Genomic DNA, 27,606 nt, shown 5'->3' on the forward strand with positions numbered 1-27,606 from the left:
TTTAACATCTTTTTTAACATCTAAGGTACAATTCTTTACCTTTTACATTTCTCATATGTTTTTTGAATATAGCGTAGTGCTTTTTCAGACACATTCTTTCAGCAATGTGTAAGTCCTTTCAGAAGACCTTGACCAGTTCCATTCTTAATCAGCATTTACCATAATCTGTACTGCTTGAAACATTAAGGTCAATGCACACCAGATTGCAAACACTGGAAGCAAATAAGAATTGGCCAAATGTTATCTCTTACTAGAGCAATAAAAATCTTGCAAAATATTTGTTCTATAATAATTAAGTGCAGTTTCTGAAGCTGCCAAACTGGATTGCAATGGATGGGCTACTGTGACCGATTACTGTACCATGGCTGGACTTCTGTTCCATGGCCAATAGCGTTCAGTGTGTATTGCTTTTATATATCAGGTATACTGTTTTCGTATTATTCAAAGTTAGTAGTTTTATATTCAGGGGTTATATGCTATCACCTATTCACTACTAACCTACTTATGCTTCCTTTCAGCTTCTTTAACAAAGTGCCCCTCCCAGCCCACATATACCAAAGTAGGGTCAAAGCTAACTGTATAGGAAATCATTATCAGAGGATGGCTTAAGCTTTATAGTGCATTGTATGTAATCAATGATGGCATGATATATTATGTCAACACCATGTTTCTAATCCCATGCTTGCTGAATAACAGGAGTATGGGGGTAGGGGCTATTCTTCCTCAGCAACAATGCAACAACTTGGGCATATGAGAGGGCAACTCCTCTGGAATGATGAGAGGTAAGACCCAAACTGACAACTCCCTGCCAAGGGAGAAGCTTCCTCATAAGGCCAGTCTGAAGAACACAGCAGGATGTTACCCAAGGCACAACTCAACACATTAAAAACAAACATTTTTTAAGGAAGAGAGTAAATAGCAAGAAGAAGACCAAGTTGGAAAGCACTGAACAGTGGCACCCTGCCTTTCTTCATTTCCAGTCTCTACCCTAGTATAGATAGGTGGGGCGGGTGCATAGAAGACTCCAGGAGGCAACATCATGTGGAATGATCACTATGTTAGTTTCTCTGACTCCTGTACTGTATTAATTTATCTAACCCCTCTGCTCTACTCAGTTATACCAAGTGATTCCTGAGTCTCCTCCAGGTGGACTGTTTCCTCCAGGGCTTTGCATCCTTTTGGTATGGAACTATTAAAATCAGTGAGTCCTAAAATGGTGAGGGAAATGCACAATGGAATATTAGCATATTCTAAAAGACAGATTTCACCCTATACTGAGATCAAAGAAACCCATCAACTGTGGAAGCCATAGATCACTTGCAGATTTGCACTGTAGAGGTAGTTTGTGTCCAAGATTAATTGTGCAGTCTTCTTTATCATCACTATTCTGAAAAGAAACAAGTAAATCTGGGTTATTCTGCATCTGAAGCACCTCAACTTATCTTTGGTAAGTACATGGATACCATCAGTTCCATGGTGGGAGCAGAGGAACTAGAGAATTAACTATCCTCCATAAATTTAACAGGAACTGATTTGCATATCCCTAGTCATTATGCATACAGTAGGTATCTGTGCTTCTACTATGATAGCAAGGCATACCAGTACCATGCCCTCTCATTCATCCTGGCCTCAGCATTTCACCAAGGTTCTGGTTGCCCACGTCAGGACTCAAGGCTTACACTTATCTATACCTAGACAACCTTGTGAGCCCTGTCACCAAAGGCAGATGTACAAGTGATGGTAAATTGCCAGCAAAAAACATGGATTTGGTCTTTTTTTAAAGAGTTTCTTATAGTTGAGTCAATAATTTAGTACATTTGTGTCTGGGAGTGATTTTTGACACTTAGAAGGGCATGATAAGCTTATTACTAGAGATTCAGAATCTTTCAGTTTTGCTTTACGTGTATGGAGGGGGGTCCACAAATAAAATGAGGAGTGGGACAGTGCCACTAGCTCCATCCCTGACGTTACACAGATCTATATGGGCAAAGGCATCCTCTCAGGTATCCAGGTTGCTAGGGCCTTGTAGTTTAATACCAAAGTCGTAAACCTGACCAGGTAGCAAATTGACAGCCAGTGGAATTCTTTCAACAATGATGTAAATAGGCACTTTGTCTAGGTTGGTTGCAGCTGTAACCATTGTAGCTGCCTGTAATGCCATTGGTGTAAAAGTACTTGAAAGTACCACAGCCTGTTCCATCAGCTTCCCCTTCTGTGCAGTTTGGGAGTAGCGTACCCTTAGAAAGACCCTCTTTAGGGTCTACGATTTTTATGTTTCAAGAGTTGAGGCTATCATCCTACTCCTGTGGCAGAAATGGAGATTTTACTCTTCATTCACTTGTACATTTCCATTCTCCATGAGTTGCAGGATGACAGCTTACACCATGACATCTTGCACCACTATATCAGTTACTGGACCAAGGCACGGGGAGACCTAGTAGCTGATAGGTAAGCTCTGGAGAGACTCCCCAGTGTCGGATCCTTCATGTCTTCTAAGAAGCAGTTTGGTGTGAATGATCTTTTATTTTTCAGTAACCTGAGTGTATACAGCTTTTTTTCTTCAAAAAGGATTTCAACATACTGACCTTATGAAGAAGCCCCTCCTTTAGGAGGAAGTCATTCATTTGGATTCTGTCTTCTATCATCCCAAGAAGAGGACACCCCAAGTGTCTAGGCTGTCCTCCTGCTACACAAGGAGAATACAGACAGGTGTTTAAATAAAAAAAAAGTCAGGTTCTTGTGGGGGAAGAAGCAGGTGCTTAACGCTTCCCCTGTCTGATGTCTTTCTCCCCACAACCCTTTGCCACAGATTGTATTGCCCTGAACTGATCTTATTTCTGGTCTCTGAGTCGAGCTGGAGGGAAATATTGGCAGAGACGGCAGGGAAAAGAGCTGCAGAGGAAAAGCAGTAGGCAGGAGAAGGGTTATACGTATACCATCTGCCTCTTCTCCCCTGAAAATATACACATGCACACTTATTCAGGAAGCACAGCATTGGGAACTTGTGTTCACTGATATAATATGTAGTTCTGACCCTTGAAATAGGCAAGTGTCTGCAAGAAATTATGAACTGTTAGGCAGTTAACTTCTTTTGGCATTTGTTTTTTATATTTAGCTACTGTGATTTATAGTGAAGTTTTTTAATATGTTACTTCCAAAGTAATTCTCTTTCTATCCATTTTACCTTTCAGGTTTTCCTTCTGTCAATACCCATTCATTATTTCTATAGCAGCAAAAAAAATGATTATTCAAAGGGATTCGGAACAACAAATGATAAATATTGCACGAGTAAGCATTCTTATTCATAAAAATATAAGATGTATTAAAATCAGTATAATGAATATTTTGTACTGTTGTGCAAAGACTAAGAGAAAAATGAGAAATTGCAGGATTGCCCATTTGCCGGATGCCCTTTTAAAAAACTACCCTTTTAGGTTTGAATATTTTGATCTGCAATAACTTTTGTTTGTTTGTTTTTGCCTTCTTGTAGCATGTTGCATGGGTTATTTACAATTTGTAATTTGTGGGGTTCTGTATGGAGGATGATATGTGGAGAGGTTTCCAGGATGGAGAGACGGACCAGTTTTTCTTCATGGTCTCTGTGCATCACACATATGGGCTCTACGCCTGGGCAGAGCCTCATTTCGGGAAACTTCTATAGGTGAGGCACATTCTTCTCTAACTGATAAAGAAGGCATATGCCTTGACCTACTTGAGAGGAGATTGTATTCTTTGGCAGTGATGGGTTTAAAAATCTCTGATTATCAGGCAGCTATGTCTGGGTATCAGCTGCTTCTGTGGAACAAGGGTAGCCACCATTTTGAACATCTTCCGGATGACAAGAAGGAAGTGGCCTGCATCTTCGAATCAGAGGTGATGAAGTTGTCGAGACAGCAAATAAATACGTCTCACCGTCAAGTTGATTGTGACTCAACAGTACTTGTTAGTTCCATCTCTCTGTGTCATCACCCCTGGTTGATGCCTGGGTCATCTGGCCTCCCCCAGGAAACTAGAGCCCGGATCAAGGATCTACTCTTCGATGGCCAGGGCATGTTTAATGCAAAAACTGACGACGTATTAGACTCAGTGCAGAAGGCCTGGACCATGGCACAGTGTATGGGATTCCGGCCCCAGCAGCCACCAAGGCTAAGGCGCTAGTTCCAAACATCTTCCATCAGATATCAACCCCAATAATGGAGGTCTTCACAACAGCACCACCCTCAAGCGGTGGCACCAGGAAAGTCTTTATTGACTTCGAAGTTTCGCAACTATCGCCATAAAGGAGACAGCAGAAATAAGTGGCGACTTTGACTCAACCCCCCTTCTTATTCATCCCTCTGCTCAACTCCACATCTTCGGAACTCTTCTATCCTCTTATCATCTGGCCTGGCACAATATCACATCAGACTCATGGGTCCTCTTCATTGTCCACAGGGGCGCCACTCGGTACCATGCGTGTGAGAGCTCTGTCTCAAGTCCTCCACCTCAAAGTTCAGGCATTGCTTGAGAAGGGAACAATGGAACCTGTCCCACACACCCAGCTGCAGAACAGCTTATATTCTAGGTTTTTCACAGTACTGAAAAAGGATGGAGGACTTCATCCGATTCTGGACCTACGGGAGTTGAACCTTTACATTTCTCCCAGGAAGTTCTGTATGATCTCCTTAGTGTCAATACTCCCTCTTCTCTTCAGAGGAGATTAGTTTGCCTCTATTGAACTCAAGGGCACGTTTCCACATCACCGTAGAAAAATCGTACCAACATTACCTTTATTTTGTCTTTGGTACTGCCGCCTACCAATTCTGGGTGCTACCCTTTGGCCTATCCAACATTCCAAGGGTATTCATGAAGTGCATGGCTGTGGTGTGCTCTCACCCCAGACTGCTAGGTGTCGAGATATAACCGTATATAGACGATTGGCTACTGGTGGCGTCAGCATGGAACCGTCTCCTTTGGTTAATAGAGGTGACCTATAATCTCCTTCAGAGCTTGGGACTTTGCCTCAGTCTCGAGAAATCCTATCTACAGCCTACCCAAAGTCTTTAGTTCATTGGGGCATTGCTAGACTCCCACTCAGGTCGGGCTTTTCTCCCTCGAGATTAGATGGAGATGCTAACTTGATCGGCAGCATAGTTAGGCCATTCCAGGTCCACTTCGGCATTCAGGATCCAGTGTCCGCCGCCGCCATTCCAGTAAAAGTAAAAAAAAAAAAAACGCCCCCGTGATAGGCTACGTGACGATTAACATAGCCTATCACGGCTAGATTTGCAAAGTCAGCTGTGATAGGCTACGTTAATCGTCACGTAGCCTATCACAGGTGACTTTAAAAAAAAAAAAAGCGCGTACGCAAATGGCGGCCCCCATAGACTACAGCGACCAAATAAGGAACGTGAATGGCAGCTCCCTATGGGGGCCGCCATTAGCCGTACGCGCTTTTTTTTTTTTAAGTCACCTGTGATAGGCTACGTGACGATTTACGTAGCCTATCACGGCTGACTTTGCAAATCTAGCTGTGATAGGCTATGTTAATCGAAAGACCGGCTGCCGCCTCTGCCCCTGTCGTAGACCTGCCGAACCACCGCCGGGACCCACCGCGGGAGGGACATTCGGGAAAGGTAAGTCCCATCCTGGGGGGGAGGTGGGGGGGCATAGAATTTCTCCCCGAAACTACTTCGGGGGGCCGAATACGTTGGCACGAAGTTTCGGGGAGAAATTCTCCCCCATCCCTATCAAGTGCATCCTTGTGACCCCATGGTGGCCTTGTCAGCCTTGGTTTGCCCCTCTACCCAGACTGGTGCAAGGTCCATACCATCATCTCCTTTTGCATCCGTCCCTTCTCACCAGGGAGAACAGGAGAGTCTGGCACCCAGACCTTGCAACTCTCTGCTTGAGGGCATGGAAGATCAGGTGACAGAGGCTGACCTGATCTCGGCATCAGTACAGAGCATTTTCGATGCTGCACCTAAGCCTTCCATGCAGCACTTGTATGCAAGGAAATTGACTGCTTTCTCATCCTTTGCTCGAGCACAAGAGTTTCATCTGTCATAGTGTTCCTTGCACCAAATCCCCCAGTTTCTTCTGTCCCTCTTTGAGAACAGACTCAAGCTGTCATCTTTGAGAGTTTATCTGTCTGCTATTTCTGTGTTCCACCCTCCCATTGAGGGGTTTTCAGTTTTTCACATCTGACTGCAATGAGATTTCTGAAGGGGATAAGGAATCTGGCACCACCTGTTCACTCCACAGTACCGAGCTGGAACCTGTCTGTGGTGATAAAGGCACTCTCATCTAAGCCCTTTGAGCCACTGGTGACTACAGTGTCTTCTCCCTTGGAAGGTGGCATTTTTGGTGGCCATTACATCAGCACATCACGTCAGTGAACTCTGTGTGCTCAGAATAGACGAACCTTTTCTCACCTTTCATCAAGAGAAAGTGGTGCTCAGACCTGATTCTGCTTTGCTGCCAAAAGTTGTGTCAGACTTTCATTTAAATCAGGACATTGTTTTGCCTGCTTTCTTTACTTCCCTGTCTGTGCTTCTGGTATCGACCTGCACATGCTTGATGTCCACCGCGCTTTGGCCTTTTACAAGTTTCAACTTTCACCTTGCCTCTTTGCATGCTACAGTGGAAAGCGCAAAGGTCAGACTCTCTCGATTCAGTGCTTTGCCTCCTTGGTCGTGAAGACTATCAAGCTATCATATGAGCTGGCTGGACAAGAACTGTCTGCCCCAGTCTGAGTTCACTCTACTCATGCAGTAGCAACATCGGTTGCGTTCAACAGAGTGGTTGCCATCCCTGAACTGTCAACACCGTCTGCCTTTGTTAGACATTACGACTGGATGTTCAGGCTAGAGCTGACTAGATTTGGCCGTGTTGTCCTTTCCTGTGTTTCTTGATAGGACACTGATCCACCACCTTGTAAGTTAGCTTGCTCCTCGCCCATATGTGTGATACACAGAGACCACAAAGAAGGAAGACAGGTTGGTACCTGTAACTGTCGTTCTCTGAGTGGTCATCTGTGCATTCACAGAACCCACCCACCATCCCCTCTTCAGTGTTCCTACTCAAGTTCGATGTTGGGTACTGAAGGTATTTCTTCTTGGTTCCGAGACTACAATGTTGGTCTCAAGGAGCTGAGGGAATAAGCAGGAACCTGCTAGGGACATGTGCACTGGGACGATGGGGGAAGGGTTCCTGCCAAAAGTCCTCAGCTATAGAAGTTTCCCAAATCGAAATTCTGTGCAGGCACAGAGCCCATATGTGTGAATGCACAGATGGCCACTCAAAGAACTACAGTTACAGGTAGCAACCTATCTTTATCATTCAGATCCCCTCCAGCAGCCTTGTAATTTAAAATAGTTTCATCTGCTGCTTATCTGCAGTGTACTGACCCAATTTCTACCAGATCTAACAGACATACCAAAACAATTAAAATATTAATGAAGTGGGAAAACATTTGTCTGAAACATTTAATCAGTTGTGTTCTTGTTAATGCCAGGAGTGGAGTGGCTCAATGGCAAGCCATGATTTCCAGAATTGCAATTTGACATGTTGAAGCATGTATACCTCTTTTTTTTTCACCTAACCGTCTCTTTTCTGCCAGTAGTGATTATCCCCAGCTGTGGTATGCCAGGCGTGCTTATGGTTGTAAGGAGGTGCTCGTTACTGGCAAATATCAACAAACAGATTTATGGTTTACTTCATTTTCTGACAGTGTAAACCAGGGGTGGGCCCATCAGATGTTTTGACCTACAACTCCCAGCATCCTTCATCACTGGCTATGTGGGATGATGGGAATTATAGGCCAAAACATCTGGAGGGTCCCAAGTTGCTTGCTGGTGTAGACCTAACAGTGCTGTGTCAGTACTGTCCTTCCTGTTGCCAGCATATTGCTCCTGAAGCTGTGCACAGAGGAAAGATGTGTGTCTTGTTAAATAGCTTGTGTTTACATTTGTGTAGTATCACTTTAAATTGTTGTTCCAAAGACTCTTTCTGATGGGCGTCTAAAGACTATTATGCAACTTCTCACAGCCATTGCATTTGTTTTGTCCTTTCTGTTTTTAAAAATATATTTTCTGTCAACTAGTAGCACAGCTGCAGATTTTGTATTTACAAAGATAATAAATTAAGTATAGATTACTCATGCAAAGTAAGCTTTTGTATAAATGATTAGACATTAAATTAGAAGTTTGTTGAAACAGTTAGTTCATTAATTCAGAACCCTACATAAGACTCAGAGGATAATAATATATGGTAGTTAATCCTGTTTTTTCCCTCCTTCCTGAATTCTAAACAGCAAAGCCTTGTGGACAAAGTCTCTCGGAGGCAGAGACCTGATATGAATATGTTGTTCCTAAATGTGAAAGTAAGAAGAATGCACCTCGTTAGTGATTCATTGGATGAGGTATACAAAATGGTTTCTATAAAGATTGTTGAAAGATGTCTGTAAAGCTCTGAACTCCTGACAGGTTCACATTGATACCCTGGAATACCCCACATAAATTCGGATAAAGTAGACATAAATCTGCTTTACCCGAAGGTACTTCCCTAGTTTCATATCCTGGTTTGTATTTGAGATGAAACCACAGTTTCCTGGTTCAGATGTAATTGCAAACTATGGTTTAACAAACCCCAGAAGTCTTCCACTTCAACACTTGACCAGAGAAAATAGAGCAGGGGAGGGGAAAGCTCATGGGCACAGCACTCATTGTAATGAAGCATGATCTATTAGAACCTTATGTCTAAACCAGCCCAGTGTGTTCAGTGTTGCATCTACCGAATTGAAGAAAGTGTAGGGACGTCGGAGAATTTCTCCATGAATCTCCGGGAGGCCGAATGCCAATGCATTTGGCCCCCTGAAATTGGTGGAGAAACGGTCCGCCACCCCCCCGGAATGGGACTTACCTTTGTCGAATGTCCCTGGCGCTGGCGGCTCCCGGCGGCAGTTCGGCGGCAGCTCGGCGGCGGCAGCCGGTCTTCCAACCGGCTGCCACCGCTGCCATTTCAAAGTAAAACAACAACAACAACAACAAACATGATAGGCTACGTAAAGATTTACGTAGCCTATCACAGCTAGATTTTCAAAAAACACCGTGATAGGCTACGTAAATCCTTACGTAGCCTATCACGGCTGACTTTGGGGGGGAAAAAAAAGCGTGTACGCAAATGGCGGCGCCCATGGGCGCCACCATTTGCATTCCTTATTTGGGCACGTGTAGTCTACGTAAACATTTACGTAGACTACAGCGAAAATAAGGGCAACGCAAATAGCGTTCCCCTTATTTTTGCCGTAGTCTACGTAAATGTTTACGTAGACTACACGTGCCCAAATAAGGAATGCAAATGGCGACACCCATGGGCGCTGCCATTTGCGTACGCCCTTTTTTTTTCCCCCCAAAGTCAGCTGTGGTAGGCTACGTAAGGATTTACGTAGCCTATCACGGCTGACTGCAGGGACACAAACGGCGGCTGCTACGGCCGCCGCCATTTGCGTCCCAGCAGGAGACGAGATTCGTGGCCGGAGGGATGGAGCGCCTCCCCCCCGGCAAGAATTTTGGCGGGGAGGGATGGGGCGCCTCCCACCCCACCCAGAATTTCGGGGGGAGGGACGGAGCGCCTCCCCCCCACCGCAAAGCAAGCTGCGGGATAAGGTAAGGGACTTTCATCCATCCCTAAGAAAGTGGGATGTACTCATACCTAACAGATGTGTGTGTTGTGTACAGTGCCTTTTAACTAATTTAATATTACTACTGATATTACCAAAAGGATGGATCCTCTTCCTTACCTTTTGAAACTCACATGAGATCTCTGAACACTCATTGTTAACACTCATTACCATAGAATGAATGGAGATAAACTGCACTGAACCTAGGAAATCTTAGGATTATGGAACACTCTACTCAAGAGAGCCTTGACTGGTGCTTCCTTGGTGCTTTTTTGGTGCCTGGGGAAGACATTTTTATTTTTTCAGAATTTTAAATCTGTTTTAACTTCTAAATTGACTTTTATCTCCACAAAATGATGCTATGCTGCTTTTATATATTATCATTGCTGGTTTTATTCTATATTTTATTTTTAATTTATTTTTATGTATTCTGTTTTCAGTAAGCTGTCCTGGGAACTATGTTGAAGGGCAGGCTATAAGTTGTTAAAAAAAATAAATGAAATCTATTTGTAATTTTACAAAATAAAATAGTGGCAGGGGCTTCCTTTTAATTTTTGTGCATAGGAGCTGACTCACAAATGATTACCATACTGTGCATGTAACTGTAACAAATGTTTTAATGCACTATCAGCTGGATCTCCTACGTTCTCTAGGCAAATGAGAAAATTCCTCAGTCATTTCTTTCCATTTGGAGACTATACTTGGGACTCTTTAGGAAAAACTGAAGTCTGCACAAACTATCCCTGCCTGCCCATGTCTTGCTCTTCTAGTAAGAACACAATGACTGGGCTTGGATGATACAACCCATGATGAGCCACTGTCTCCATGAGCACCATGTTGAGTATGCAACCCCCTGCTTGGGGGCTGTCATGTCATGTGAACCCAGCAAGTGTGGATTATGCGAGGGTTAAACAACCCTCTCATAACCCTAAAACAGACCATGGGTTTTATGAGGGTTTTTTAACCCACTCATAACCCATGCTCACCGGGTTTGCACAACACAAGAACCCCTGAGCGGATGTTGCATATTCAAAATGGTGACTGCGTACACACTGCAGCCTCACTGTGGGTTACATAACTGTAACCATAGCTTTCAAAGCTTTTTCTATGATTCAGAATAGGAAGAAAATGCTGTTCCACAGTCATGGACAGTTGATTTCTCTAAGACAGCCTTCCCCAACCTCCAGATGTGTAGTACTACAATTCCCGTTATCCCCAGCCTGCAGCCAGGTTGGGGAAGGCTGCTCTAGCTGGATGTGTTTCTGTGTGTTTGAATTTTAGTTCACAGAATAAACTAGTGTTGTGTACAAAGTGCTACAAAATTAAAGGGTTGGATTCAGATTTAGTCATACATAGAGTAGACCCAATGAAATCAATGCGACTTACTAATGACTAAGTTACTAATGACTAACTTAAGTCCTATTGATTTCAGTGAGTCTACTCCACTTACGTCTAAATCTGGACCCAATCCAAAATGTTCTGTTAAAAGAAATGTTAAAAGAAGATTACTGTTTTGTTTCTTGTTAAATAATTGAAGTAGTTTTATGCCTGTGTTCTTTTAAACAGCTGACAAGGAAGAGAGCAGATTTGAAAAAGAAATTGAAAGTTACGTTTGTAGGAGAAGCTGGTCTTGACATGGGTGGCCTAACAAAAGAATGGTTTCTTCTTCTAATTCGACAGATTTTTCATCCAGACTATGGTGAATATTTAAATTGAAGTTCTTCTAACTGTTACCAAAATGAGATTAATAAATGCAAATGTGGGTTGATTTTGAAGGGTTTTTAAACAAAATGAACCCCTTCAGATCTACTCTTTTATATAAAAAATAATTATTCCTAAACATCTGGGACTTCATGGACTCCTTCTATATGAACCTGGCTGCACACTTAAGAGAGCAATCCTATGGCCACTAGACACTGTCTAGAGGGCCATAGGATTGTTCAGTTTCTGGAAACCGAGCTCGGAGCCAGGGCTCGGAGCTCTGTTCCCAGAAACCACACTTCCTGCCCCCTTATAAGCAGTGCAGTTCTTTCCATGCCCGTTACTTTTCCACATTTGGGAAGAGAGCATGGCGAGGGTGAGTAGTGGGCGGTCCTGGGTTCAGGGAGGGCAGGAGACCACAGAAGCCTCTTTATGAGGCTTCCTATGCACCGCGCCGCCTCCCCGCTCCAGCTCTGACGTCCCCAACTAGATGTGCAAAATTGTGCATCTAGCCAGAAATGTAGGGCGGCTGGAGCATGGAGGAGAGGATTCCCTCCACGATCCGACCGCCCTGCATTGGTTAGGCATCAGCGTCCGAGTTCGGAGGTTGATGACTGTTTCCATAGGATTGCACCCTAAATCATCTGTGGAGGCCTTGCTACATGCTACTCCACTGTCAGAACTATGGAAGGTGATAAAGCAGGACAGGGCCTTTTAGTGGCTCTACTGAAGTAGGCTCGTTTTGCCTCCTCTCCATTGCTGTTCAGATGTTAAATGAAAAAGTTTAATTGCAAAAGGCATTTTGAATCACCTGAGTTAGGAAATCGTTTTAACTGCTACTGCTTGTTTTATTTTTTAATTTGTTCTTGTTTTATATTTATACTTACATGTGTAATCATAATTATATACCGTATATTTATAATGTTTAACTTTATATGGTTTTATTGTTTTATGTTTGTTTTATTGGATGTTATTTATATTGTTATGCTTTAATTGCGTTATAAGCAATTTTATGGAACCTGTCTCAAATAAATACCTCAAATAAATAAAAATTAGAACATTGTTGATAACGTCATTATTGGTTAGATTTATGGTACCCTTTTCTTCAACTCAGCTTCCAGCTTTACTTATTTCAGAATTATGGTACTTGCATTTTACTTTAATATATAATAACTAATGATATGAAAGGCGAAGGCAGTACCTGAAATAAAACCAACCACTAATACAGTCTGGGAACTAACAGAAATTATATAAAGGAATTGTCTTTCTAATGCTCTTATAATACATGCATGCAGTCAATGGAAGTCATCATTTGAATAAATCTGAGAGCAAATTTTAAGTCTATTTGAAATCAACAGGGGTTGAACATTCTTGGTTTTAGCTGTATCACTGAATATGGGGCAGGAGTAATAGAATTTTAATATAAAACATTTGTTCTATTCTACAGGCATGTTTACATATCACAAGGACTCTCACTGTCATTGGTTTAGCAGCTTGAACTATGACAATTATTCTGAATTCCGATTGGTTGGAGCTGTATCCTTTTCTGCCCACTAGAAGGTGCTGTATACACAGTTCCCAGAACTGTATACACAGTTCCCAGAAATATTCATCATGTCAAGAATATTTGAATTTGTTATAATTTATTTTTCGTTTCATAGTCAGCATTACATTTTTTGTTTATGCAATGTAGAAATATTTATGATTGAAAAGGAAAATATATACTTCACTGATTGTGTAATTCACGTATGAAAATTCAACTCAATACAAAAAATAGTATATAATTTGTATTGCACTGATGTCAGTGTCAGAACTGATATAATGTTAACTAAATTAGGCTTGTGTTATAGAACATTATAGTATAGACTCCTAAGGTATTACTGGTAATTTAAACATAAATTAAAATTATTTTTCATCACCTTTAAGTGTTACTTGATATTATTTACAGGTCATCTCTAATCTTTTTTGTTCAAGTATTACTAAAACTATACTGTGATACCTTATTGCAAAAGTATGAGTTTAAACTTAACATCCAGCATTTAGCTTATGGGGCTAGCTGTCTATAACAGTATCACTTTGGATATTCGATTTCCACCATGCTGTTACAAAAAGCTGCTTAGTCCTCCCATTGTACCATGTGACCAGAATACACCTGTAGGAATTGGTAGCGTTACTATTGATGACCTATGTCAAGTTATGCCGGTAGGTAAAAAAACATTATTTTAAAATTACACTTTAAAGTAATAATTTTTGTCCTGCTGTTTTCTAGGTTTTCATAACAATTTAACTTCAACCATATTTTTTATATTCTCCAATGTTGGTTTTGATTGTACATTTTCAAACTGTAATTGTATTGGAGCACTTACAGCATGTGTTCTGCAAGGATAGATACATTCCTGGTTGCCATTTGAAAACTCATACATTACGATGCCAGGAAGCAGTACATTTCATACATCATTGATGAGGGCCAATGCTTACAGTGCTTTGTGTCACTTGTAGCTTTACGCTTGTCATGAATGGCCATGTGAATCTTCAGCCATAAGCCAAAGCTGCAAGTTAGCCCTCAGCCACAATTGGGAGGTTTGCAGTTGTGAGCCAAAAGGAACTTCCATTTGGATGTACAATTAAAATCATTCATTGCCACAAGAATGGAGCTATAATAAGTAGTGAAGAAAGCAGCCACTGGAAGCAGACAGATATGTGTTTGCCCTAAGACTTCTGAATCTACAATTGTAAATGAGCTTAGAACACTTCAGGGCCCTGTTCATATGAACAATGACTTCAATTTAATAAACATCCTTTAACTTCTGTACTATTGTCATATAGTTTGATTTACTCCTGCGTGTTCTTGATGATTGCTCAAGATTTAATGATTTGCAACTGAAGTGTGCATTGCCTCTTTTGACAAGTATTGTAGTTAAGGTAATATTTACTTCCATCTGTGTTGTTCAATAAGTGATGGCTATTTCACACATAGAATCATAAAATAGTAGGGTTGGAAGGGGCCTACAAGACCATCGAGTCCAACCCCCTGCTAATTGCAGGAATCCAAGTCAGAGCATCCCTGACAGATGGCTGTCCAGCCTCATCTTGAATGCCTCCAGTGTGGGAGAGCCCGCTACCTCCCTAGATAAACAGTTCCATTGTCGTATTGCTCTAACACTCAGGATGTTTTTCATGATGTTCAGCTGGAATCTGGCTTCCTGTAACTTGAGCCCATTATTCTGTGTCCTGCATTCTGGGATGATCGAGAAGAGATCCTGGCCTTCCTCTCTGTGACAACCTTTCAAGTACTTGAAGAGCGCTGTCATATCTCCCCTCAGTCTTCTCTTCTCAAGGCTAAACATGCCCAGTTCCTTCAGTCTCTCCTCATAGGGCATTGTTTCCAGTCCCCTAATCATCTTTGTTGCCCCCGCTGAACCCACTCCAGCTTGTCTGCATCCTTCTTAAAGTGTGGTGCCCAGAACTGGACACAGTACTCCAGATGAGGCCTAACCAGTGCTGAGTAGAGGGGAACTAGTACTTCCCAGGATTTGGAAGCTATGCTTCTATTAATGCAGCCCAAAAGAGCATTTGCCTTTTTTGCAGCCACGTCACATTGTTGGCTCATATTTAGCTTGTCATTTATTTATCTATCTATCTATCTATCTATCTATTTATTTACTGCATTTATATCCCACCTTTTTTCCTCTTGCAAGGAACCCAAGGCGGCTTACATTATCCTCCTCTCCGTTTTATCCTCACAACAACAACCCTGTGAGGTAGGTTGGGCTGAGAGTCTGTGACTGGCCCAAAGTCACCCAGTGAGCTTCCATGGCCAAGTGGGGACTAGAACCTGGATCTCCCGGTTCCCAGTCCATCACTCTCACCACTACACTACAGTGACTCTGATGTACAACAATTCCAAGATCCTTCTCACTTGTAGTGTTGTTGAGCCAAGTCTCCCCCATCTTGTAATTGTGCATTTGGTTTCTTTTTCCAAGGTGTAGAACTTGGCATTTATCCCTGTTAAATGTCATTCTGTTGTTTTCTGCCCAACGCTCCAGTCTATCAAGATCACTTTGAATTTTGTTTCTGTATTCCAAAGTATTAGCTATCCCACCCAATTTTGTGTCATCTGCAAATTTGATCAGCATCTCCTCCTCCAAGGCATTAATAAAAATGTTGAAGAGCACTGGGCCCAGGCCTGAGCCCTGCGGTACCCTGCTCGTTACCTTTCCCCAGTTTGGGAAGATCCCATTGATAAGCACTCTTTGAGTCTGATTCTGTAGCCAACTGTGGATCTACCTGATCGTTGTTTCATCTAGCCCACTTTGAGCTAGTTTGCTCATCAGAATATCATGGGGCACTTTGTCAAAAGCTTTACTGAAGTCAAGGTATATGATGTCCCCAGCATTCCCACAGTCCACAAGGGAGGTTACTTGATCAAAAAATGAGATCAGATTTGTCTGGCAGGATTTGTTCTTGACAAATCCATGTTGGCTTCGAGTAATCACTGCATTGTTTTCAAGGCACTTACAGATGGATTGCTTTATGAACTGCCCCAGAATTTTCTCAGGGATTGATGTCAGACTGACTGGTCTGTAGTTCCCAGGTTCCTCCTTTTTACCCTTTTTGAAGATAGGACAACATTAGCCCTCCTCCAGTCATCTGACACTTCACCCGTCCTCCATGATTTCTCAAAGATAATAGACAGTGGTACTGAGAGTTCTTCTGCCAGTTCCTTTATTACTCTAGGGTGCAGTTCATCTGGCCCTGGAGATTTGAACTCATTCAAAGTCATTAGGTGTTTCTTGACCATATGCCTATCGATCTCAAGGTGTAATCCTACTCCTTCAGCCTGTACTTCACCTTTGCCAGGGAGGTTATAGACTCTCTTTTGGGAGAAAACTGAGCCAAAGTAGGAATTGAGCACTTCTGCCTTTTCTTTCTCATCTGTTATCATTTTGCCATCCTTATTTAATAGCTGAACCACCATTTCTTTCCTCTGTCTTTTACTATGCACGTAGCTGAAAAAAGCTTTTTTGTTGCTTTTAGCATCCCTCGCTAACCTCAGCTCGTTCTCAGCTTTAGCCTTCCTGATGCCATCTCTGCATTTCTTTGCTACGGTACCTGCCTGTACTATTCCTTTGTTGTTTGGCCTTTCTTCCACTGCCTGTATGTGTACTTTTTTGTTTTCAGGTCATCTGTAAAGTAAGTAATTATGTAAGTAATCATTTGATGTTGTGCCACCTGTAGAGCTGCTTAGGATGTTAAGACACTGAAAATATGAATTTTACTTGCAGTACAATTTCTGAAGAGGGAATTTGTGCATCTTTGCAGTGGTGAGATTATGAGTTCCAAACTATTACAATTTTTGATCTTATTTGGTAGTCAGTTTGGGAGAGACTGACTACCAGAGTTGGCTACAGATGTCCATAGCCCCCGCTACGATATATTAAATATCTACTATGGGTGCTTCCAGACCGAGGGCTTGTAGCGCTAACAGTCAAAAGACATTATGCAGCTATTCTGTCTTTTCTTCCTTAACTGAGTTTTTCTGGTAAGAAAAAAGGTGGAAAATGTGGTAGGGAAAAGGAGGATGGCTACAAATTGAAGATAACATTGTCTGACACACACACACCCCAAATTCTGTGACTGAGTCAGTCAAACTGCGCAATAAAAACTTCATCTGGAAGCATATAAAGGGTATTTCGAGGCAAGGCTTTGGTTGTGCAGTTGCACTGCCTTGTTCACATCTTCAGCAGCATCTCTGAAAATCTACATTGTGCGGAGGGCTTCCATTGATAGAAGAGGCATTTTGCTTCAGAGATTTGCCATAAAAAACAAGGGGAGTGACGAGATTCGAGGCTGAGGGGGGCAGAGCTACCATGCTTGTTCTTGCTCTCCCTCCTTGCGTGTTGTTTTACATAACATTTAAAACACCTGAAGAAGGTTGTAATCTCCCTGTTAGGTCCTTGGTACACCAGAAAAATTAGTGTACCAATCCAATGTTACAAACAAAGACTAGCGTTACGTGCGGAGGTGTCTGCCTAAACGTTTAGGGTCAGGGATAAACTATTTCCAGAACCTTGGTATTGGCAGCAAAATCTAGTAAAGAAACCGGCAGTCTGCTCTTTTTAAAAGAAAAACTGCTTCAGGTGATTTTGAGCATTAAAGTACCTGGGGTGGTGCTTAACTTTTTCCTGCCTGTGATTTCCTCATTCAGATTCCCCCAAAGTGGCTCCCAAATATGGCACTTAAAATGCATATTAAGAAAATAATATAATTGATGTTTGCATGTAACATGTAGTTAGACTAAATTGGAATGGGGAGCTTTCTCTTTAGGTAACGCTTGCCAACAGTAGATTCCATTTCTGAACACACAAATCTTCATTTTGTTTTTGCATTCATATGGAAAAGTTAAAAGCAAGTATTGGAGTCCTTAGGACAAATACTTTGCTAATACTTCCCGACACCAGAAAGATGTGGCACATGGAAGGGTTTCTTATTACTATATGGACTTACTACCCTTACTGAGAGCAGCATTTAAATAGGTAGCCAGGAGTCAAGTCATCTTTATTTCTTTTGTACTACCATTCTTAACTATTACAATGATGGTGAAAGAAGCTCCATGCTGAGATGGAGATTCAAAGCAAGAAGAAAATCCACAAAACATTGTACCACAATATATTAAATCAGTATAGCTGAGTTTCTGATTATGAGACTTGGGCAAATTGATGTCCTTCAGCTGGCCCTGTAATGAGACAGAGAAAACAGATGGAAGTGGTCACAAGGCAGCTTTTCACACTACGTTTTGTGCTGCACTACAGAAACACAAGTACAAAATATAAGCGTACGTGAGCAGCAACTAGAAAAGGATTGAACCTGCTATGTGTTTTAAAGGGGAAAGCAGCAGTTTATACATGCATATAACCATCACATTTGATGCAGAATTAGTATAAATAAATAAATATATGATTTGATATCTGTAGCATGAGATGCTCATGCCTTCCCAATTGACCTCCTGCACTTCATGCTTTGAGATTTATGTGAAAAGAGAACATTATATGTATTATAAATGTTACAACTCTTCTTACAGGAGCTAGCTCATGGACTAAATGAGCTTCTGTCCTATGAAGGGAATGTTGAAGAAGACTTTTATTCGACCTTCCAGGTACAGTCGGTATACAATTGTAAAATACGATATATATTAATCAGCAAGTGCTGTTAGACTATTTAGCTTTTCCCATCTTCCTTTGTGGATAGCCGTATCGTGTGTTACATGCCTGGTCAGAGATAGCAGATTAATTTATCATAGTCCTCAGCTGGTGAGGAAACATTACCCTCCTATCACTTCCAGCCTGGTGACAGGAAAGTCAGTCTTGTAACTCCTGTGGGTACTGAAGCTCCTAGACTTCTTTTTTTCTTCTTCCTTTATCATTTTCCCTCTTATCATAGGGTCCTGAGGGTTGTGGCAGCAGATCTGTCTTAAGAGGGGTCATTTTGAGGTCTTATTCCATGAGTTATTTCCTTCACTCTTATTTCCCTCTCCCGCACAAAGAAAAAATCTACTTCTTTAATGATGGGTGCCCAGTAGAAACAGGATATCTGCCCTCCCATTGCTCAGACTAGGCTGTACTATGCCCAGCAACCCTAGACCCTCCTGCCTTGCCACACTCCCTTCCCCTTAATTGGGATCCAGGCAGCTCTTTAACTGCACGGTGGGTGGGTGGAAGGAGAAGCCCCACCCAAGTCAAGCAATCCAAGCACTTCACACTTTATTTAAGTTCCGCAGGCCACATTCAGTTTTGAGTCTCCCATTAGCCCTTCATGGGTAGCTCTGAGCTTTTCAGAGTAGTTTAACCAGTGCCAACTTATCATGGGCAGCTCAGGCTCTTGAAGTTTTCAGAAGTCCCTCTTCATTTCCACCATCAGAGTTTCTACAAGAGTGCCATTTTACCTAATCCTGGGACCATGACCATTTTTGTCGCCATCGAAGAATATTTGTAATAGGAAGAAATCTTTAGAAATCTTTTTAAAAAAAGATGATCAGCAGAGCAAGTACTTGAAAACTAGACCAAAGACAAAGATAACATACAGGCTGTGGACAAGGACACTGTATATATCCTTGATGATTCATGACCAGAACCACTAGCACACAGCCTGTATCTACTCAGGGTGCAGTTAGCTGTACTGTAGGATACTGATCAAGTTAAGAAATCGCTAGGATCCAATTCAGGGACCTGAAACTAGATAAAACTTTTAGCAAAGTGTAGAGAAGTTCTCCAAATAGAACTTCCCTGAAGAACCCAGTGGTACGACCACTGAAAGGCAAATAAAAGGGAGTGGCTGGCATTTGATTATCTGTTGATAGCCATATAATTTCCTCTGATGTGTTCAAATGGATCTGTCAGCCCTTATATAGTACATAAGCTTAGGGGAAGTCTGAGTCCAAATAAGCCCATTAAGGGAATAAAATCCACTCTGATCACTATTGAGTGTATACAGATGGAACTTAACAATAGGACGTTTTCTTCTCCTACGATGAGCCTGACTTCCACTCACATCCCCTGTGAGAAGGGAAAAAAGTACATGCCACCAACTTCAGTGCTGATCTTCAGATTGCCTGTATCCCCATAATTCAGGCAAACTGTCTGCCTTTAAAAATAAATAAATACAGTGCTACATATATGTACATTTATTTGGTTAAATATACATTCATCCCCCTTAAAAACAAGAAGTAGGGTTACATTTAAAATGTTGAAAATTTGCTCTAGGGAGGTGGGTCAATGATGTCACTAATTACAGCTAATAAATGCTCTGCGCAACTAGTATCTGCTGCAACGAGGCATGACCAGTTTGCCATGAACTTGTTTTGGTAAAAATGGTACATCTGAACAAAACTGGTGATGTGTTTCCACAGCAAGGTTACCACTAAAATTAGGTACATCTGTATACACTCTTATGACCCTAAGTTTCAAAGGCTCTGGACATCAACTCCTCAGATCACAAGACTGATATTGAAAAGGCAGGAGCGTCCCTAGGTCACTAATGATAGTCTAGGATTTACAAAGTCAAGCAGGGTTGCAGGTGGCCTGTTTGGCTTACAGTTGCAAATGGCACTAAGATTGAGAGCAAGGTTGAAGCCAGGAGCAAAACATGATTAGTGTGGTCAGGAGTGGTAGTAGGGAAGTCTTTTTTAGAGATGAGCATAGGAGATTCTAGGTAAGCCAAGATTAGTAGCCATAGTCTATATGGAGGCAGAATAAACTGGGTTCAGTAAATGAATAATCCATTTAAAGGTAGGAGCAGCTTGACTCTTCAACTTCAATTCTAGCTTAAGGGACAGACAATTCAGGAGCATTGAGACATTCTCACCTTATGTTCATATGTGAATGGTATTTTTGCTATAACTACTAAGATGTCTTCAATGGCTAAGCAACATATGATATGGCTGATTGTCCTAGATATTCTGACAAAAGAATTTCAAGTAACAGATATATGCATGCATTTATTTATTGCATTTATATCCCAACTTTCCTCAAGGAACTCAAGATGGTGTACATGGTATTCCCCTCCCCATTTTATCCCCACAACAATCCTGTGAGGTAGATTAGGCTGAGAGATACTGACTGATCCAAAGACATCCACTGAGTTCCATGGCTAAGTCCTAGTTTCTCAATCCTAGTCCAACACACTAACCATTACACTACACTAGTGTTATCTTTTTTCATCAGGTTTTTCAAGAAGAATTTGGAGTCATCAAATGTTACAACCTAAAGCCTGGTGGTGACAAAATTCCAGTTACCAACCAGAATAGAAAAGGTAAGTTGACCGCCTAACTAAACTTGCAGATATTGAGATATGTTTTTAATTAGTTGAGCTGATTTGTAAAAATACACCTGGTAATAATATAGAAACTCTTAAGGGTGCAATCCTATGCATATCTAGACAGAAAAATGTCCAGCAGCTGACAGCATTCCTCAACCAGTGTGGCTGGCAGGGGAATACTGGGAGTTGTAGGACTTTTTTCTGTCTAAACATGCATAGGATTGCAACCTAAATATTCTTATTGTAGCAGAGTTTAAAAATAAAATGCAGTAAATAGCAGTGACTAATGTTGACAAAAAGAAAATCAAAACTATTTCTTTTCAGAGTATGTGCAGCTTTATGTAGACTTCCTTCTCAACAAATCAATCTACAAACAGTTTGCAGCATTTTATTATGGATTTCACAGCGTCTGTGCTTCATATGCATTGATGGTAAGAATAAAAGTTGAAAACTCTTTGAGAAGTTTATTTAACAAAAAGGTTGAAGAATTTCATATTTACTAGACATTGTGGATATGCACATATACTGTGAATAAGGATTGTGCATATAATACAGTAGACATTATACTCTGTGATGCAGGACTTAGAAACCTATTTGAAAAACCTTTTGTCCACAAAAGAAACAAGGGAAACACTCCCACCCCTAAGTGCCAAAACACAGAAGCACTGCAAGTTGGATAGTTGTGGAAATATTTAACAGAGTGCAACAGAGTTTTTAAGAGTGACCTTGAGAAAGGTTTTTTACAACCCAAAACACGTTGAGCTTATATTAAACATTTTTGCAACTATCCAACTTGCAGTACTCCTGTGTTTTGGCACCTCGGGGGGGGGGGTCCCCTCCTTCAGTCTGTTTGGTGATTCTCTCTCTTGTGCTTCATCACAAAAGAAACAAGTAGTGATGTTATGGTGCCTAATGCTGCTGATGAATGACTAGTCAATTGCTACAGTACATCAAAGTCTCTGTGGCCCTGTTCGGACATCACGCTAAGCCAAGATAGTTAGGAGTTTTGAGCTAACCCTTAGTGTGATGTCTGAACAGGCATCTGTCCCAACCATGCTGGTTTATTAACCACAGACTAACCACATTTACTAACCACTTGCTGCATGATAGTTACTGAGCTCTATCATGGCTTAGCGTGACGTCTGAACAGCCTCTGTGGTTAATTGACAGCTGCCATACAGCCCCATGGCAAGAGTGGCCAAAGATGGAGTAGCTGCTCATAGCTGAGCGCAGATCTCTATGGTCGAGATCTGCCTAGCAGCAAATGATGCGGCTGCCAAGAGCCTGCCAATACGCTGCCCCTGGCAACAGGCCACTGTAGACCAGCAGAGAAGCGAGCATAGAGCTGTGGCTCGCAGCCACTTGTGGCCAGCCCACCACTACTATGGCCATGTCAGGCATCGCCACGTGCGATTGCACCTCTTACAGTGCAACTGCAGAGGCAGCATGGACTCCAGCACTGCGCCTGCAGCAGCATAAATGGTCGGCGGAAGTGATGGAAGCTGATTCCTGATGGCCGCCTATGTCCGTTTGCGCCGCAGGGGGCGCTTGAATTAATTGTGCATCGGGGCAGTGGATTACGGTGGTGAGCGGCGATTATAGGCCTCCAGAATGGGAAAGACGGATCTCAGACCATGTGAGTCCATGCTGCGGGATGTGCCCGGGGGCCATATGCCATGGCACGGGGCAGCAGGCTGCTGAAGTGCTGACCACCAAAATGGCCAGCAGCACCAAGCACCAAAATGGCTGACAGTGCAAAGACTGCTGGGATGCATGGCCACTCATCCAGAGGACTGTGGTTAGAGACTGGATAGTCTAACCACGATGCGGAACATGGTTCCCTGCACGTGTGGCAGTAGCACTTGCAGTGGTTAGTGGTAAGCACCATGCATCATGGTTAGCCTAACCACCCTTGCCCAATGTGTGTCTGAACAGGATCTATATGTGCATAAGAGGTTTTATGTGCTCACTGGACACTCATTGACCAAGTTCGCATGATCACTGCAGCCCACCGTAGCTTATTTAAGCCGCGGTGGGTTGCGGTATGGGTGGGTTGCCATTTTGAATATTCACCCCTTGTGGGGGGCTGCTATGATCTTTGTTATCCAAACCCAGCCAGCAGGGATTGTTTGAGAGTTAAACAACCCTCAAATAACCCATGGTCTGTTGTAGGGTTATCTGAGGATAGTTTAACTCTCAAACAACCCCTGCCATTTGGCTTCAGACAACACAACAAACCATGGCAATCACCCACTGGGGGTTGAATATTCAAAATGGCTGCCTGCACATGCCACAATCCACCCTGTTTTAAATAAGCCACGATGGACTGCAGTGATTGTGTGAACCAGCCCATTTTGTTGTTTCTTCACTTCTGCTCTAAACTGCAAATAACCCCTTGGCTTAGGGAGAAGGATGGGTGAAAGAACCCTATGAGAAATAGGTGGATGTTTTAGCAGCTGCACTTTCTCTTGGTGCCTCAGAGCTTTTAAAGGTATAGGGACCATTTCTGGGCAAGCACTTGGCCTTCCTAAGAATAATATGATTATCCAAAATATATAAGTAAACTATCTCACTCATTTTGTTTTAATCAATTTGTGGTGGTGCTTTTTAAAAACAAACTCTTTAGAAGCCAGTGTGGTGTACAGCTGGATTGCTCACCTCAGATACAGGAAACCCAGGCTAAATTGCTACTCTAAGCTCCTGGAACACAGGGTGGGATATATATGCAATAAATAGGAGGATCATTGTACAAAGTACTGAGATTTAAATATAGATTAAATATAGATCCTTTTCTTTACTCTTGTTTTGTACAGGATAGTAACAATGGGTTTTCCCCTTTAACACCTCAGTAATATTGTATGTTAATAATCACAGTCCAATCCCCACAGTACAATCATTCTGAATTTGTGTTTAAGTGCATAGGAATAAGTGGAACTGAATTAGTATAAATCTAGTACTTCCTGATTTGTGTGATCTAGTTTTCAAATATAATGATTTGGCAGCTGCTTCGTCCTGAAGAGGTTGAAATTCTAGTTTGTGGAAGTCCAGAACTGGATATGCATGCTCTCCAGAGGCACACACAATACGATGGCTACCAGAAAACTGATCTTACTGTCCGGTAGACATATTTTTTTCCTTGATTCTTAATGCAAATTTATATTGACATACATTAGGAACAAATTGCAAATGGAACCTAACATTGGACTTTATGCATGTCATAGGTATTTCTGGGAAGTAGTACTTGAATTTCCTCTTGAGCTTCAAAAGAAGCTCCTGCATTTTGCTACAGGAAGTGACAGAGTACCTGTAGGGGGAATGGCTGACTTGAATTTCAAGATTTCAAAGAGTGAAGCATCAACAAACTGGTAAATATCTTCTGTTTCCATTCTTATTATTTTGACTTCAAATACATTATTTCATTGTTCCCTGATACTAGTTTCATGTGCTTTGCTAAAAAAAAAAAAAAAACACCTAAATTTATTTATAATAAACATTTAACTTAGTTCACTTGAAATTTTTTAAAAATTGTAAGTAAACATTTCACAATCAATTTAAGCCATGTAAGCCAAATAGCTGATCAGTGTTAATTTTTAGGCTGTTTGCTTTTTTAGATCCATACCCCAACACCTAAAGTGTAGGTAGTTTAAACGTTATGAAGTAATCAGTTGTGAAAAGTGTTCAACCACAGGTGATAAAAAAAATTCATGGCTTTTATTGTTGATGAGAAAGATCATAGATGATGCCTTTGGTATTTTCATGTAATTGCCAAAAGAAGCACTACTTGTCATGAAAGCCACTTGTGCTGTGTATATAAGTAGCATATTTTGGGCTCTGAAATGAGAGGCAGAATTCCTCCAAATGAGTATTACTCAGGGACCAGCCACCTTGAGATAAAGCATGATAAAGTAATATTTTATGAAGAACTATGGATCTTTGTGCAATAAAATAATTGGAGAAACCAAATGGCTGGTTGCACTATAATGATGTAATGCTCAATTACATAATGATGTAACTGAGCACCAATCTCTTGACTAGACTATACCAGATTTCACAAATGGTGGCTATACAGGTACTTTTCCCTGTGCTGCATTAGGAAAGTAGTATTTTTCTGATAGAATACAATCCATTTTGCTCTCAACTGTGAATCGTATTTATTGAACCTATGAATGTACAATTTCTTTGAGCATTTCCTTAATATATATCAGCTTCATATAAGAAAGTAATGTACTTTTGGTTATGTTGATCCTCCAGTGTAACTAGATAGTGAGGACTGCCTCCGCTTCCTTCACAGGGGGAGGGTATTGCTGGGAACTAGCCCCTGCCACTTTAGATTGCCCAGGCCACAGGTAAGAAGTATAGATCAGCTTCATCAAGAAGTCACCAAGGGCAGGAAGAGAATCTAACCAAACTGCCACCACTTGCCAGGACACAGTCCATATTTCTGCCCCCTTTCCACACTTGGCCCACTGCTAAGGCGGGCTGACATTCTGCCAGCCCTCTTCTGTTCCACCACTGAGTCAAGGCAGCAGAATCCATCATAATATTCAGTTAGTCCCAGGCATCGGGTGAGTAAAGCTAAAACTGTGGGGAATTGCCAAAAACAATACTTATGCAATTCATAAGTCACATAAGCTATCCGGGCACAGAAATTCCAGTTCCTGGTGCTCTGCCCAGAATTGCGCTGTATTAATTTCAATGGAGAGAGACAATTCATGTGAATTCATTTGAGCAAAAATGTATTCCTTCATTGAAATGGATGGGATCAACCTCACTCTGAGCACAGCGTACATATTTACACATGTGGAACACTGAATTTCAGCAATGGTTTGAGTCAATGGAATTATTTCTTATGAAAATGTGTACATTCTTTTACAATATTTGTAGGTTACCTGTTGCCCACACGTGCTTCAACCAGCTCTGCCTGCCTCCTTACAAGACTAAAAAGGAGCTGAAGCAAAAGTTGACAATCGGAATTTCAAATGCAGAAGGCTTTGGTTTAGAATAAGAAGACTTGAAAAGCATAGCAAATGTAGCACTTGCTTTCCTCTGATGGTGCCTTTAAAGCTTTTCATGTTGTTGGGTAGTATCCAATGTTAATCCTACATAGCGTAGACCCATTGAAATGAATGGAACTTCAGTTAGTCATGACTAACTTAGCTCTCATTCATTTCAATGGGTCTACGCTACTTAGGACTAACATCGGATACTAGCCTCTGTCTCTTAATACTTACCTAGAACTGTGTGGAACTGTTGTTTTTTAAAATGAACAGTGCACTCATTTTTTTCTGTATAAAAGTATATTTACTCTTTCTTACAGAAATTTTGTACAATATTCATAATATTTACAATACTTGATAGAGGAAAGCTGCCAAGGCTGTCAGATTTGAGTTTATATATATTTGCCTAGTCTAGCTGAAAATAATTGCCTCCATTCTCATTACCAGAGCCAGCTTGTTTCATCAGGTCGCTCAAGCTATAGGCAAGAGGTGCAGAATACTTTACTGTTGAACATAATTGATTTGGCTCATGTATATTCCCTGGGAAGTGCAACATATAAATAATATATTTCTTGATTAGTTAAGCCCAATGAAAGATCATCTTCAGTTCAGCAAAGCTTATAACTGCCATTAACCTGAGGCATGTGGCTGTGTTTTCAAGTTGAGGCAAATAACAGTTTTAAGGCTGATTAAATATTTTGGTTGTCATTTTCAAAAATGAACTGTTGATATAAAAGCATGTAAATAACTGCCTGTGGGCCAATATGATTTTGATAGTGCCATTTACAGCTAAAGATTTATTTTTTACAAAGTATAGGGCTTCAGATGTTATATATTCAGCTTTTACAGTTGAACAGACTTGATTGTACAGGAATGTAAAAGCTGCTATTTTAAATTACCTAGATTCATGGACCAACTTTAAGTATCAAACTGTTTGCATGTTTATGATATTGAAATGGCAGTAAATTAGACAGTTTGACTGTTGTACTTTTGTAATTGTAATTTAAAGAGAGAAATGTAATGTTTAATAATAAATTGAGTTTGTTTATTTGATGGAAAGCAAGTCATCTCTCAGCACAATGAGATTTTGATAATTTGATATTTGTAAATTATGCATATTTTAATTAGGAGCTTCATACTGTAAATCTTTTACACAAAGTTTAAAATAAATTCAGCACGTTTTATACAAAAGTGAATGTAATAAAACTGTATCAAATGTTCCAGCTTTTATTTAACTCACTGCCACAAGATGTGATGGCAACTAGTCTAGATATCTCCGTGATTTTAGCCCTATTCTTGCATTGCCTGCTCGCATCTAGGGGGATGTGGGTAGGCACATAAGCCCCACTCCCAACATCCCCCCACACCCGGTTTCTGTGTAGACCTTTGCACATTGAACGCAAAGGTCTATATACAGTCAGGGCCAGAAATATT

The 27,606-nt window shown here is 41.4% G+C and overlaps 1 protein-coding gene across 1 annotated transcript in view; it reads left to right on the plus strand.

Annotated features, from left to right (window-relative positions):
• Positions 1-27,391, plus strand: part of HECTD2 (HECT domain E3 ubiquitin protein ligase 2) — an 85,921-nt gene extending 58,530 nt beyond the window's left edge. The window contains exons 11-21 of the mRNA XM_084845816.1: positions 3,192-3,288; positions 8,294-8,401; positions 11,228-11,360; positions 12,810-12,898; positions 13,406-13,564; positions 18,444-18,518; positions 21,082-21,169; positions 21,500-21,606; positions 24,178-24,293; positions 24,397-24,540; positions 26,060-27,391. Coding sequence (XP_084701942.1) covers positions 3,192-3,288; positions 8,294-8,401; positions 11,228-11,360; positions 12,810-12,898; positions 13,406-13,564; positions 18,444-18,518; positions 21,082-21,169; positions 21,500-21,606; positions 24,178-24,293; positions 24,397-24,540; positions 26,060-26,180 — 1,237 coding nt within the window. The 3' untranslated portion in view covers positions 26,181-27,391. The remainder of the gene's footprint in view (positions 1-3,191; positions 3,289-8,293; positions 8,402-11,227; positions 11,361-12,809; positions 12,899-13,405; positions 13,565-18,443; positions 18,519-21,081; positions 21,170-21,499; positions 21,607-24,177; positions 24,294-24,396; positions 24,541-26,059) is intronic.
• Positions 27,392-27,606: the final 215 nt, after the last annotated feature.

Source organism: Heloderma suspectum, chromosome 3 (genome assembly GCF_057233095.1).
Source record: "Heloderma suspectum isolate Gila_16-S chromosome 3, 16-S_ref, whole genome shotgun sequence".
NCBI classification, from domain to species: Eukaryota; Metazoa; Chordata; class Lepidosauria; order Squamata; family Helodermatidae; genus Heloderma; species Heloderma suspectum.